This window comes from Hyaena hyaena, unplaced genomic scaffold, assembly GCF_003009895.1.
Source record: "Hyaena hyaena isolate Hyena2069 unplaced genomic scaffold, ASM300989v1 scaffold_15, whole genome shotgun sequence".
NCBI classification, from domain to species: domain Eukaryota; kingdom Metazoa; phylum Chordata; class Mammalia; order Carnivora; family Hyaenidae; genus Hyaena; species Hyaena hyaena.
This window is the reverse complement of record NW_024080647.1, coordinates 5485810-5499421: the sequence shown is the minus strand read 5'-3', so window position 1 is coordinate 5499421 and position 13612 is coordinate 5485810. Positions and strand designations below refer to the sequence as shown.

General features: G+C 37.0%; 1 protein-coding gene across 8 annotated transcripts in view; it reads right to left on the bottom strand.

Moving 5' to 3' along the window:
* The window catches only part of HERC1 (HECT and RLD domain containing E3 ubiquitin protein ligase family member 1), a 191209-nt gene that overhangs the window by 94314 nt on the left and 83283 nt on the right, over positions 1-13612 (bottom strand). For all 8 annotated transcript variants that reach the window (XM_039219818.1, XM_039219859.1, XM_039219846.1 and 5 more), the window contains 6 exons: positions 12490-12663; positions 7656-7770; positions 7447-7567; positions 5435-5606; positions 2558-2870; positions 1953-2073 (listed from right to left, as the gene is read on the bottom strand). In XM_039219818.1, coding sequence (XP_039075749.1) covers positions 1953-2073; positions 2558-2870; positions 5435-5606; positions 7447-7567; positions 7656-7770; positions 12490-12663 — 1016 coding nt within the window. The remainder of the gene's footprint in view (positions 1-1952; positions 2074-2557; positions 2871-5434; positions 5607-7446; positions 7568-7655; positions 7771-12489; positions 12664-13612) is intronic.

Below are 13612 nucleotides of genomic sequence, written 5' to 3'. Positions count from 1 at the left end.
GGGGGGGGGGGGGGGGGGGGGGGGGGGGGGGGGGTTGTCAGGTAAAGGCCCTAAGAGGAGGTTGTGTGTTAGGTTCATGGAAAAGGCACAAGAGGCCAGTGTGGTAGAAGGAGAGTCATCGGAGAGTCATCAATTAAGAGGGACAGTAAAAGAGATCAGAGTGACAGTGGAGCCAGCATATGTAGAGTCTTGTAGACTCCTGTAAGGACCTATGATTCTAAGCTGATAAAAAGCAGTCACTGGAGGTTTTGAGTAGAGAAGTAACATGATCTATGTTATAAAATTATCACAAGGTTGGGAGACTAGATAATGAAACTGATCAGACAGGAATAATAAACAGGAATCTCAGAGACTGTAAGAGAGGGAACATGAACTAGGAGCACAGAGATACTAATGGTAATGAATAAAACAAGGGGAAAACACCATGGTACAATAAAATCTGCCTAGGGACACTGCTCAACTCTCCTTAGACGAGGAATCTTCTTTGCTTAGAAGTTTCTCCAAAATAATACCTTTCTGTTTATGTAGCACTTTATACTTTTCAAAAATACTTTCATACCCATCATCTCAATTTACATAATAGAGAAATTTCAGAGCTAAAAATGGAGCTTACAGACCACTCACTTAGTCCAAAAAACCAGTTTCTGTTTGATCTGTCATGTGAAAAATGACCAGTCTCACAGCTCTTCAGAAGTAGAACCAAGGCCAGAAGCCAAGTCTCACACATCACCATAAACACAATAGGTACTAATGTCCTTCTATCACACAGTGGGACACTAAGGCCCAGAGAAGTCAAGTAACACATATAGATTATTCACATATGAGACAGAGGAAGAGCCAAAATGCAAATCCAGCTATGAAACCCCAAGTCCAAAACTACTCAAACAGAAGCAATCTCTTAGTTTTCACACTGTAATTTACCTGTCACACTATAGCATACTTTACTTCCTGTTTCATAGGTAAATCAGCATCTCACCTGTTTGATTTTTATCTTAAATGCCTGCAGTCCAGGTCCTGAGGCTTTTTTGGTAGGTAACTGAGAATTATTGACAGATTTTAGGTAAAGGAGATATAAACAGACTTGTGAAATGTGGAAGATAGGCAAAAAACATTAGTAGGGCAACTAGTTTGGAGAAACAAAGTTTGAAGCAGAACAGTGGCAAAAAGGATGGTAATGACATATTAGAAACATATTAAAGTTAAAATTTGCAAGGCTTAACTAACTGGATTGTAAGGAGTATGGGGGTTGGCGAAGGCAAGAAAATAAGGAAAAGAAAATAATGAATCCTGAGTAGTACCACCCACTAAGAGAATATAAGAAAAGATGGTTCGAGAGAAAGATGTATTTTTCAATAGGTTAAGATCGGGGTAATCTGACTTGTTCAAGTGGACTGTCCATTAAGGAGTCAGATATATGAATCTGGAGTTTAGGAAGAAGCCAGAGCTAAAGAAAAAAATCTGAGAGGCATCTGGGTGGCTCAGTTGGTTGAGTGTCCAACTTCTGCTCAGGTCATGATCTCATGGTTTGTGGGCTTGAGCCCCACAACAGGCTCTGTACTAACAGCTCAGACCCTGGAGCTGCTTCAAATTCTCTCTCTCCTCTCTCTCCCCACCCCCTGACTGTGTGCTCTGTCTTAAAAATAAATAAATAAAACTTAAAAAAAAATAAAGATAGAAATCTAAGAATATTAACATATAGATGGTAAATATGTATGCAATATTAAAAATAAATAAATAAAACTTAAAAAAATAAAGAGAAATCTAAGAATCATATTAACATATAGATGGTAAATATGTATGCAATATAAATACGTATGCAATTTTTCTTAAAAGTTCTTTTTAAAAAATTTTTGTATGTCTAAAACAAACATATAATATTTACTATAACAAACTCTTATGTATCTATACCCCGAAAACAAAAATCCCTCTTTATTGAATCTAGGTATACCCACCAGTGCATATCCCTCTTCATCTGATTCAGGCTGAGACAAATCAGATTCACTCCTCGATTTGATCAGTCTATAATTTGGACTTGCATGGATTAGCCGGCTCTCAGCAGTAAGACTTTCACTCCTGTCTCATATGCACAAAGAAAAGTTTTTCAATTTGGGATTGTTAATATACATAAAATTGAATGGAACTAGCAGCATAGACATAATATATACACACACAGTGAGGAGTAATTATATCTGTCAATGGGAAATCCTGACTCTTGTGTAAGCACAAAGCCCTTTACAATGACATCAAACGAACTTGCATACCACTAAATCACAGAGACATGCAAGTAACTTCATATGTTTGTCAACTATTGTTGTTTATGTGTATCAAAAATTGTCCCTCCTCATTTAATCAAATATTTCTATTCCAGGCTGAATCAGGATCATTCTTTACATTACTTTAATACATTAATATATTACTTCACCCTAGTCAATTTGTATTTCCTCCTCCACCTGTGTGTTCATTTCAGAGGACCACTGTAACTCCAAGAATAAAGTACTTCAATGCATAAAGTCACAAAGGGGGTAAAGTAATGTTTTAAGTTTCTAGCCAGTCCCACCTGGTCATAAGTCCACTCCCTTCAGAGGCACTTGATGAAGGCTGCTGCAACTGTCCTTCTTCCTTCCGCTTCTGAAGCTCATCAATCACAGGACTAACTCCTAATATTAGCAGGGCACACCGATGGATCACAGAGTTGCAGGCAGCCGTGTACACATCCTGACCCTCAGGAAGGTCTGTGCTGACCCTTCGCTCTTGCTGAGACTGGGGAGGTGGATCATCAGCTCGAGCCCCAGACCCTGCTCCACTGTTCATTCTATCTCGATCTCGGCTACGAGCTACTTCACGGGCTGAGAGGAAACACTGAAAGATTTCTGTAACATGCAACACAAAAACAAGGTCTTAACACATGGGGAGAGAAGAGCAAAGAAAATAACAATAAAAATAGTCATAAAGTTTGGATCAAAACCTTACTGAAAGAGGGAAAAATTATCTTTTAGTCATTAAATACAGCATAGTAACTAAGTTAAGATTATAGTAAATACATGTAAAATATAAAACTTTTCACCAAAAATTAAAATAGGAAATAACTATGCCTGTATAGATTTGGGTTATTCTATTTCTATTCTTATTCATGAATTAGATCAAGGCTTTCCAAGTGGCCCCAGACCAGGAGCATCAACATTTTCTGGGCACTTGATAGAAATGCAAACTATCGGGCCCATACCAGACCTTCTGAATCAGAAATTCTAGGCATGGGACCAGCAATCTGTGTTTTAACAAGTCATCCAGCTGATTTTGAGGTCCACTGAAGTTTCAACACTATGGGGTTAGATAAAAATAACTGCCTATTTCTGAAATGTTCATGATCTTCATATGAAAAATGTCAGGTTACAAAAGAAACATAAAATTTAAGTTGCATGAGTTATGAAAAGCCCCCTTTCCCCTTCTAAAGTCTATGTAATTTCGGACATCTATACTCTGCTGTATCTCAAACACATTAAAAAAGCAAAATCACTGAAGGTCTTTGCCAAAAGTAAATATGATAATAATATGCAGCCAAGACTGCCTCAGGAATCAAGTCACATCATCAAGAATGTCTAATACCAGCCCTTCCCAATTCACAAGTGTAAAAAGTGAGTGAGTTTAATAAGGTTCTGATGCAGTGGTAGATACTTCACAATAGGAAAAGAATGTTTTGGTCAACTTTGGAGTGAAGACAGTATGCTTTATGGGGCACCCAAGCAGAAAAGTTGGTACACACTAGATTCACCTGTTAATACAGAAACACAAACTTTAAAAATGGATTCCATATGTGTATTCTATAGAATTATTATATAATATTTTCGTTATGCTGTTTAAAGTCTCTTATTTCTGTAAAAATCAAAGCAACAAACTCAGTACAAATCTTGAAATCAGTTAAAGTAATAAAGAGAAGGGTCACTCGAACTTTGGGCAGATCTCATTCTATTATTTCCAGCTATTCTATTTCCATTCTATTACTAACTGTGGCCCTATACACAGAATTTTGCCTTCTGAAATCTCAGTTTGCCATCTTTAAGATGGAGTAAATACTAGAATGCATCTCATTAGACTGTTGTTGAGGATTATCCATCTATGTGAAGCATCTGACCCAGTGCACAGCATGTAACATAGGTGCTCAAAAACCATAGCTGATTCAAAAATTATTACTTCCCAAACAACTATTATGCTTTCTCTTACTATAATTGAAGGGTATACTTTGTTACCATGTTTTCCCCTTTGGCCTTTGTTTTCCAGAATTTCTAAACTAAGTTTTAAGTTCAACAGCAAAAGTTCCTTCAGCCTAGGTTTTTAAAATTTAATTATTTTCCCTCCCCATCTCCAATCCCTTTTCACCTCGTTTTTTTTTTTTAGTGGTTTTTGATTTTGAGGCACTTCTGAATCATTTTTACAAGAATACAAAACACAAATAAAATGATAATGAAGTAAATGTCAAATTCATTGATACAGATAATCCCAATAGCAAATACATGGCTAGCCATAATGTTTTAGTCTATAAAGTGAATATACATTTTAACTTGAAATAGCCAAATCACTCAAAAGATACTAACAAATGTTTAAAAGCTTTGGTATTTCCTTTTAAACATCTAAATGAGGGGCGCCTGGGTGGCTCAGTCGGTTAAGCGTCTGACTTCGGCTCGGGTCATGATCTCACGGTTCGTGGGTTCGAGCCCCGCATCAGGCTCTGTGCTGACAGCTAGCTCACAGCCTGGAGCCTGCTTCAGATTCTGTGTCTCCCTCTCTCTCTGACCCTCCCCTGCTCACACTGTCTCTCTCTCTCAGCAATAAACATTAAAAAAAAAAAAAAATTAAACATCTAAATGATTACCTTTAAAAACTACTGTAGCCTTGGAATATATACAAGTATGGAAAGTGTTACTTTACCTAGCCAATAGAATTCTCATGCATATTCTTGTTCTCTACTGATAATGGCAGTATGTATAGTCAGTGGGTAAAATTTATAATTTTAAAAAGTGTGACATATAAAAAATAACAAGGCTCTCCTAATAAGTGCTGCAAGTGGCTCTCTTCCTCACCACACAGAGGGGCCAGGCCAATGGACAAATTGGTACCCTCCAAAACATTTCTGAATGACCTTACCCAATCACTCATTGGCATTATTTCATGCATAAGACTCAGTGGAAGAGTTACTGTTTCTAAAAGCCTGCTTTCAGAGCTTTTCAGCCCCAAACATGCAATCCAATAGCTTCAAAATGGAACTAGCAGTTTTTAAGAGCTAAAACATTAGCTAATGTAAATTCAGATCACCAGGAGAGCATCAGATCCCTTTTAGAAAAACCATAGAGAAATGTTTGCCTTTCTCTCTCCAGTCAGTTCCCCAACCACAAAGAATGCCATGATGTGTCCATCTGTGAAGTAAGAAGGGTGTACTCACTGCCAGCTGTCATCACTTCATGTTCCCGTTCTTCTTCTTCATCCTCCGGCTCGGGATGCCCTTCTTCCCTGTCTCGCTCAGCCTGTTCTTCCATTTCAGCTTCTTCATCAATGGTCCGGGTAAATGAATGCTCCTGAGGATCAACATCTGCAGAGTCCTGGTTTTCCGAGATCTGAAAGAAACCATCAAAGCTACACTGAATATAGTTTTCAAAAACTCTGAAAAACTTGATTAAAACTTTGACTTTTTTATCATGGAAAATGCTGCTAATATCAACAACACATTAATTTCATTACAAAAATCCAGAAGATACAGTGAATAAATCTGAAAAGATTAGAAAGAATCTATGTACACAAAATATGTACTGAGACACCTATATGCTCTTTTTACCTCAGTATTTTGACTAGAATGTCATAAGTTGATTCAAATTTATATTGCTATTCAGCTATAACCTCTTACAGAACTTCAACTTAAAATGAGCTGAGTATAAAACCAAGCATAAAAGGTAATTTTAAGAATATGAATTTTTATATCATTCAGTCTCCCTCAAGCTGTGTATGTATGCTATTACTATTCTGTATAAATGTTTAATAATTCAATTTAAAATAAGTATTTTTCAAACTTATTTTGGAGGGGGACACTTAAGCTCTACTCTTAGCAAATTTCAATTTATACAAACAGTACTGTTTTTAATTTTTTTTAATTTATTTTCCCCTAAAGAAACCATAAATTAGAAATCTGATAAAAACAATGTTAATTCTATTTCCAACAGTGGTTAAGCTAACTAGAAGTCATCTAGAGGATAGAGTCCTTGCAACAAAAGTTAAGAGTGTCACAAATACCATAACAATATGTATCATTTCCCCACAGATTTTAGTTTAAATACAAGTGGAAAAATTTAATGACATTCTTGGACGCTTAATAAAAGTTATTTTGTGATTGACACCCAGTAGATACTTCAAGATTTCACAGAGATGGGGATAGTGAACAGTCAGGCTCATATCTCAAAAAATCATTTATCCCCATAATATGTAAGTTTCAAATATAAGCCTCAACAAAACAGAATATTAATACATTTCTTGGACCTTTAAGTCACTAAAAAATAGTTAGATCCACAAATGTCAAATCGGTGCATGCTAAAAGAATTCTAGAATATAAATGTAAACACAGAGTTTGGTTTTTAAAATCTAAGATCTCAGTAACAGAGTACAAAGCATCTAATGTATAAAGTTTCAAAGTAATCATTTCTGAAGGTAATGTATTATCCAGGTTTATAATTATAGGATCATGTTATCAAGATTACCCAGCACTTTAAAAATCACCTATTGTTGTTACAAGAATAACTTCTGGAATAATCTTAAAAGGTTTCAATCTTTACCACAAGCAGTGGACAATTCTAATCCTGAGAAGGCTTTCTTCCTTATATTCAGCTAACACTGATTTCTCCATTCAGTTGTTACCTTTTGGCGCTGCCTATGCCCTCTGGAAAAAGAAACACTGACTTCCTCTTCTACATGGAAGCTTTGTCAGTATTTTTAAGACCGCTATCATGTGACTCTTCTTTGTTTTCATTTCTCTAGGCTAAACGATTTTGACACTTCCAGTTTTCATATAAGATGACTTTCAGAACTTTTACCAATCCAAGATAGCTTCTGTTAATGCCTCTCATAAATTACGGCATCCCAAATTAAACAGGATAATTCAAATGTGGTCTGATCAGCTTAAAATAAAGGAATATTTCATATGATCTGGAGAACTCAATTTATTCTTACTTATACAGTCTATGAATATACAAACTTTCCTAGCAGCCATATCACTTGATAAATTGTGGTGTTAAATAAACCCCAAATCTTTTACTCATCCAATTTTTCCACTATAAAAAAAAGTATGTACTCCATATTGATTGAACATCTGCAATGATCAAGGCACATTATTTCCCCTCACATAAACCAATAAGAAGCTAGCTCTCACAGCCTGCAGAAAAACAGAAATTGACTGATTTCCAACTTTACCCATCTGTCTCGTGATGATGACCTGGTCTGAATAAGTTCAAGGTTCTTGCAAGCAAGTAAACGACTTCGAACTTTGTACACACAACGGTACACTTCTGACAAGCTTTTACCAGGTTGATATCTAAATAAAGAACCAAAATAGAAAAGTTACCTAATTTCTAACATCATGAGAGCAAATATTTGTCTGAGGATAGTTTTAAGTTACTTGCCGGCTTTCTCCACATGCTTGGCTAAGTAAATTTGTGTGTTTCAGAAGGGCTGCAAGAACAAATCTAGACACAGTGTCCAAGAGTGACTCGTTACTTAAAGTTGCACTGTCCCAATCTGAAAACAAAAATGATGCATTAAAATTTAAAAGGGCTCAGAAAACAGTTCATAGGTCATTTTAATAGCTTTAGGAATCCAACAGCTGAATGTTATCATTTCCTAAACGTTATTTAACAAATGCACTACTAGATCCCATATACTGTTCTGTGTGCTAGGGATATAGCAGTCAACAAAACTAATTCCCTGATCTCACGGAATTTAGTATTCTATTTGGAGGGGTGGGAGACACCAATAAATATAAATGTTAATATGAGAGGAAAGTGCTACAGAGAAAAATACAGCAGGGCAAAGAGAACAGGAATATCATACTATTTTATACAGGCTAGTTTGCAAAGGTCTCTGATAAGGTACAGGACATGTAGACAAAATCAGGAAAGGTGGCACAGAGAAACAGTGTCCCCTCAGAAAAAACTAGTGTAGAGGCCTGAGGTGGGTTCAAGGAGGCCACTGTGGCCAGAACAAACTATGCCTGCCCAAGTAGTAGGAGACATTAGAACGTCAGCTGGAGACTAGATTGCACAGGGCCTGGTAGGCCACAAAAGTCCTTTAGATTTTACTATGAAGGAAGTAGGAAGCACCATTAGAAGGCTGTGAATGGAGATACAATATGATTTGACTTGTGTTTTAAAAGGCTGACTCTGCTGAGTGGAGAACCAGATAGGGACTGCAAAAGCAGTACTACAGTAACTCAGGTGAGAAATGATGGTGGCTCAGACCAATGCAGTAGCAGGGGAGGTAGTAAGAATTGGTCAGATTCCAAAAGCATTTTGAAGGCAGAGTTGACAGGATTTGTTGATGGATCATATGTGTGAATACAAGAAGTCAAAGCTGACTAGAAATGTGCTTAGAATGTGGTTGGCATTTACTGATACAGTCAGACTACAGGAAGAACACTTTGGGGAAATTAGGAGGTGAAATCAGGAGTATGGTTTTGAATACTATTAAGCATCCTAGTAGACAGACTGAGTAAATTCGTCAAGTGTGAATATATCTGGTATTTGAAGCCATGAAGTAGATACTGCGAAAACAAAAATGAAATGAAATGAAATGAAATGAAATGAAATGAAATGAAATGAAATGAAATGAAATGAAGTGGGTAAGAAATGAAACAATGAACACAGATGAGTACATGCAATAGAAAACTGAAATCACAGCATCAGATGATGAGAACTAGGCAGGTGCTTTCTTTAATTCCATGTTAGACAGTATACATTAAACATGTAGTTCATTCAGATTTCAAATGGGGGTGAGAGGTTTACTGTCTGATAGACTGTTAATTTGGTGGATTTACCATGCCACTTAAAAATAAAACCAAACAAACAAACAAAAAACACCCAAAGGAAATATCAAGTCCCAAGTTAGCTTTATTTATTCTTAATCCCTTCTTAAAACTCTTTTCTCGGGGCGCCTGAGTGTCTCAGTAGGTTAAGCGTCCGACTTCAGCTCAGGTCATGATCTCACGGTTTGTGGGTTCGAGCGCTGTGTTGGGCTCTGTGCTGACAGCCAGCTCAGAGCCTGGAGCCTGCTTGAGATTCTAGATCTCCCTCTCTCTCCGACCCTCCCCTGCTCTCGCTCTCTCTCTCAGAAATAAATAAAATATTAAAAAAAAGATTTAAAAAAAAAGAAAATCTTAGAGGACACAGCAAATCTTTTTTTTTCCTCCTAAGCAACTTTTTTAAATTTCCTTCCAGACTTCGTTTCCAATGTATGTTTAATTGTTAGAATCACAGTACATACACAAACTTACATCACGTTTTCCTTACTTTCTATTATGTCATACCATAAGCACTTTTTTTTTTTATGGGCAAGATGCTTAATTTTCCTTTATTTTTTTTTTTTTTTACAAATAGTTTATTGTCAAATTAGTTTCTACATAACACTCAGTGCTCATCCCCAAAGTGCCCTCCTTCATGCCCATCCCCCCCTCCCCCCCACATCCATCAGTCCTCAGTTTTTGTCAGCATTCAAGAGTCTCTCACGGTTTGCCTCTCTCCCTTTCCCCCACCATTTCCGCCCTTCTTCTCCCCCTTGGTCCTCCGTCAAGTTCCTCCTAATCCTCCTATACGTGCAAACATATGGTATTTGTCCTTCTCTGCCTGACTTATTTCGCTCAGCATAACACCCTCAAGGTCCATCCATGTTGCTACACATGGCCAGATTTCATTGTTTCTCATTGCCATGTAGTATTCCATGGTATAGATAAACCACATCTTCTTGATCCATTCGTCTGTTGATGGACACTTAGGCTCTTTCCATGTTTTAGCTATTGTGGAGAGCATAAGCACTTTTTTTAATTACACCAATTTATTTTATTTTATTTTATTTTTTTAAATATTTTTATTTATTTCTAGGAGAGAGAGAGAGAGACAGCGTGAGCAGGGGAGGGTCAGAGAGAGGGAGACACAGACTCTGAAATAGGCTCCAGGCTCTGAGGTGGCAGTCAGCCCAGAGCCCGACGCCGGGCTCGAACCCACGAACTGCGAGATCATGACCTAAGTGAAAGTCGGAGGCTTAACCGACTAAGCCACCCAGGCGCCCCTAATTACACCAATTTAATGCTTTATTTTTTTAATAGTTTATTGTCAAGTTGGTTTCCATATAATGCCCAGTGCTCATCCTTACAAGTGCCCTCCTCCATGCCCATCACCCCCCTTCCCGTCTCCACCTCCATCAGCCCTCAGTTTGTGCTGCTATGAACATTGGGGTACATGTGCCCCTATGCATCAGCACTCCTGTATCCCTTAGGTAAATTCCTAGCAGTGCTATTGCTGGGACATAGGGGAGTTCTATTGTAAATTTTCTGAGGAACCTCCACACTGTTTTCCAGAGGGGCTGCACCAGTTTACATTCCCACCAACAGTGTAGGAGGGCACCCGTTTCTCCACATCCTCACCAGCATCTAGAGTCTCCTGATTCGCTCATTTTAGCTACTCTGACTGGCGTGAGGTGGTATCTCAGTGTGGTTTTGATTTGTATTTCCCTGATGAGGAGGGATGCTGAGCATCGTTTCATGTGTCTAGGCCACAGCAAATCTTAAATGATAGACTATGTTATATAAAAATTTTTCCACATTAGGTTCTTGAGAAATCATCTGTTCCAAGGGAATGCTTGCTATTCTGACAGCTGCTATGACTTAAAATCAAACATATCCCATTTCAAGGAAGCTAATGCTCAATTTAAAATGCAAACTAAAGTAAGGCCCTCTGCTCTTGTTTCTAATTTAGCAAGAGATTATCCTCCTATACAATTTGTAGAGTTATCGGTTCTTTTCTTCATTAAAATTAAGGTCATTTCATATCAAGCGCTACAGAATGTTTCCACTATTCAGGTATAATGTCTAAGCAACAGTGTATATGCAATTCTGCAAAGGCAGTCATACAATGAGTTTTTATTCATCTCATGTTTATATCTTGTTTTTAAAAGTTCTAACTGCAACTACCAAGTGATAATATGATACAAAAGGAAAACCCTAACTGCACATTCCAATCAAATGATGCAAAAATGAGAGAATATCAGAAAATACAACTCAGTAAGTTTTTTCCCTCCTCCATTACCATATTCTTCCACTTCTGCTTGGAGTCAACACAATACAGAATGAATAAATAAAATGAATGATAAACTGGATGAAATTAAACTTTCAAAGGTATCATATCTAATGGTGTTTTAAAGATCTGAACAATGTGCACCTTATTTCACATTCATTACACAAAATGAAAGACAATAAAAGGTTTTACCACTTTTATCACAGAAGGGAGACAATTCAAAGAATAGGGGAAAACTAGAGATATGATAAGCAATAATACCATAGAGAAAGACAACTAGGGATATGGGATTCTGAACAATCAAGGTCATTGTTAAAAATGAAAACATGGGAACTGAAAAGAAATCAGGTATAGCTTTTGAAAACTTGTACACAAAGTTAATTTTACTAATCAAATAATATTAAAATTGAAATAACACTACATAATTGCATAGCACTTTACTACTATACTCAATAGTCCATCTTATTTCAAACTGATATCTTCACCAGCACTCTGTAGTGGGCAAGTGTTTTACAGAGAAGGAAAATGACCAGGCCTAGAGCTTATACTTCTATATATACAGCTTTTTGGTTCTTACCCTAGGGCTTACAAAGGGAAGAGATTCATTAACAGACTCTTAAACTAGGTCTATTTACACTGCAAGGAATCCTGCAGTAAAATGTTTGCCTCTGTATTTATCTTATATATATATATATATTTTTGTGTGTGTGTGTGTGTGTGTGTGTGTATATATAAATCTCAATTTTCCCATAGCAGGTTTGCTAAAATGCATACCTATTTTCCACAAAGAGGAAAAAGAAATTTGTTAGGGTTTTTTTTTTTTTTTTTTTTCCATTTTTTTTAACATTTATTTTTTGAGTGCAAGCTGAGGAGGAGCACAGAGAAAGGGAGACACAGAATTCAAAGCAGGCTCCAGGCTCCAAGCTGTCAGCACAGAGCCCGACATGGGACTCGAATTCATGAACTGTGAGATCATAACCTGAACCTAAGTCAGATGTTTAACCAACTGAGCCACCCAGGCGCCCCAGAAGAAATTTATGTTTAATGTTATTTGTAAAATACTTTTTCTGGAAAAAATAAGGTGATTCCTGGGATTCTCTATTTACGTGTATTACACATATGTTAGTATTATACGCTATCTCCATATTTACAAACTTTATCCTCTTCATCTTACCTTTACTAACAGCATAATCCTGCATGCTGATCCAAAGACTTCGAGCAGGCTCTTTTGAACAACCCAAAGCCAAATCTACGTAGACAGCAATTTCAGGTCTCAGTTTATAATCAAAAGGTTTCTGTTCTTCATTTCCCGAAAGAGCTACTTCTAGCAGGCAACTCATACATTTATCTAAAAAAAATTCAAGTTATCAATTTTAAACCTGAACAAGTATGGTGCTACAAATAAAATCTCAGCACTTTTACTTAACCCATATGAATACATTTCAAACCATTTTAAGTCAATGCTACAAAGGTAAAGTCCTTTAACATTTCTCAATGAGAAGTAATATCACCTTCCAATCCCAGCCAGAAGGATGTGTGACCAAACATAACATCCAGGGAGGAGTGGTAGCACTGTGGTAGGCAGGAGCCAGGGAAGCTACATGTCCTACATGTGTAGCACAGTCTTACAGAACTCTTTTGTTCAAAATGGAATGATACCCTCACTGAGAAATATGGGACCACAGGGAAAGAGGCTAAATAATAACTTAGTCTTTTTTCCAGAGTTAAGGGAAAATAACCAGTTAAGTACAATTCAAGGGAGAGCAAAGATATCATGAACAATTTCTCTACTGATATTTACATTTGTTCAAGTGGTTCCTAACTTTTTAATGGGACATTTTGGCATTCAGAATTCATTTTCCATTTAAAAAACTGCTAAAATGGTAGGTTTTGGGGCTACTACCAAAAGTTAATTTAACCATAATATAAATGAATTACCATATATTTGCAATTTTACAAAGGACAGTGCCCTTTTCCTAATATATGCAAGTATTTTTCTTAAGTTTATTTATTTTGAGAGAAAGTGGGAGTGGGCAAGGGGCAGAGTGAGAGAGAGAAGAGAGAAATCCCAAGCAGCCTCCACACTGTCAACACAGAGCTCAGGGCAAGGTATGAGCTCACAAACTGTGAGATCATTACCTGAGCCAAAGTTGGACACTTAACTGACTGAACCACCCAGTCATCCCTGCAAGTATTTAAACTGTACTTAAAGTATTTAAAATGTGACTAAATGACTAAAGTAAATATAAGAGAAATATGAGGAAGGTAGAGATAAAGATATTTTTGTCCTCAGGAGG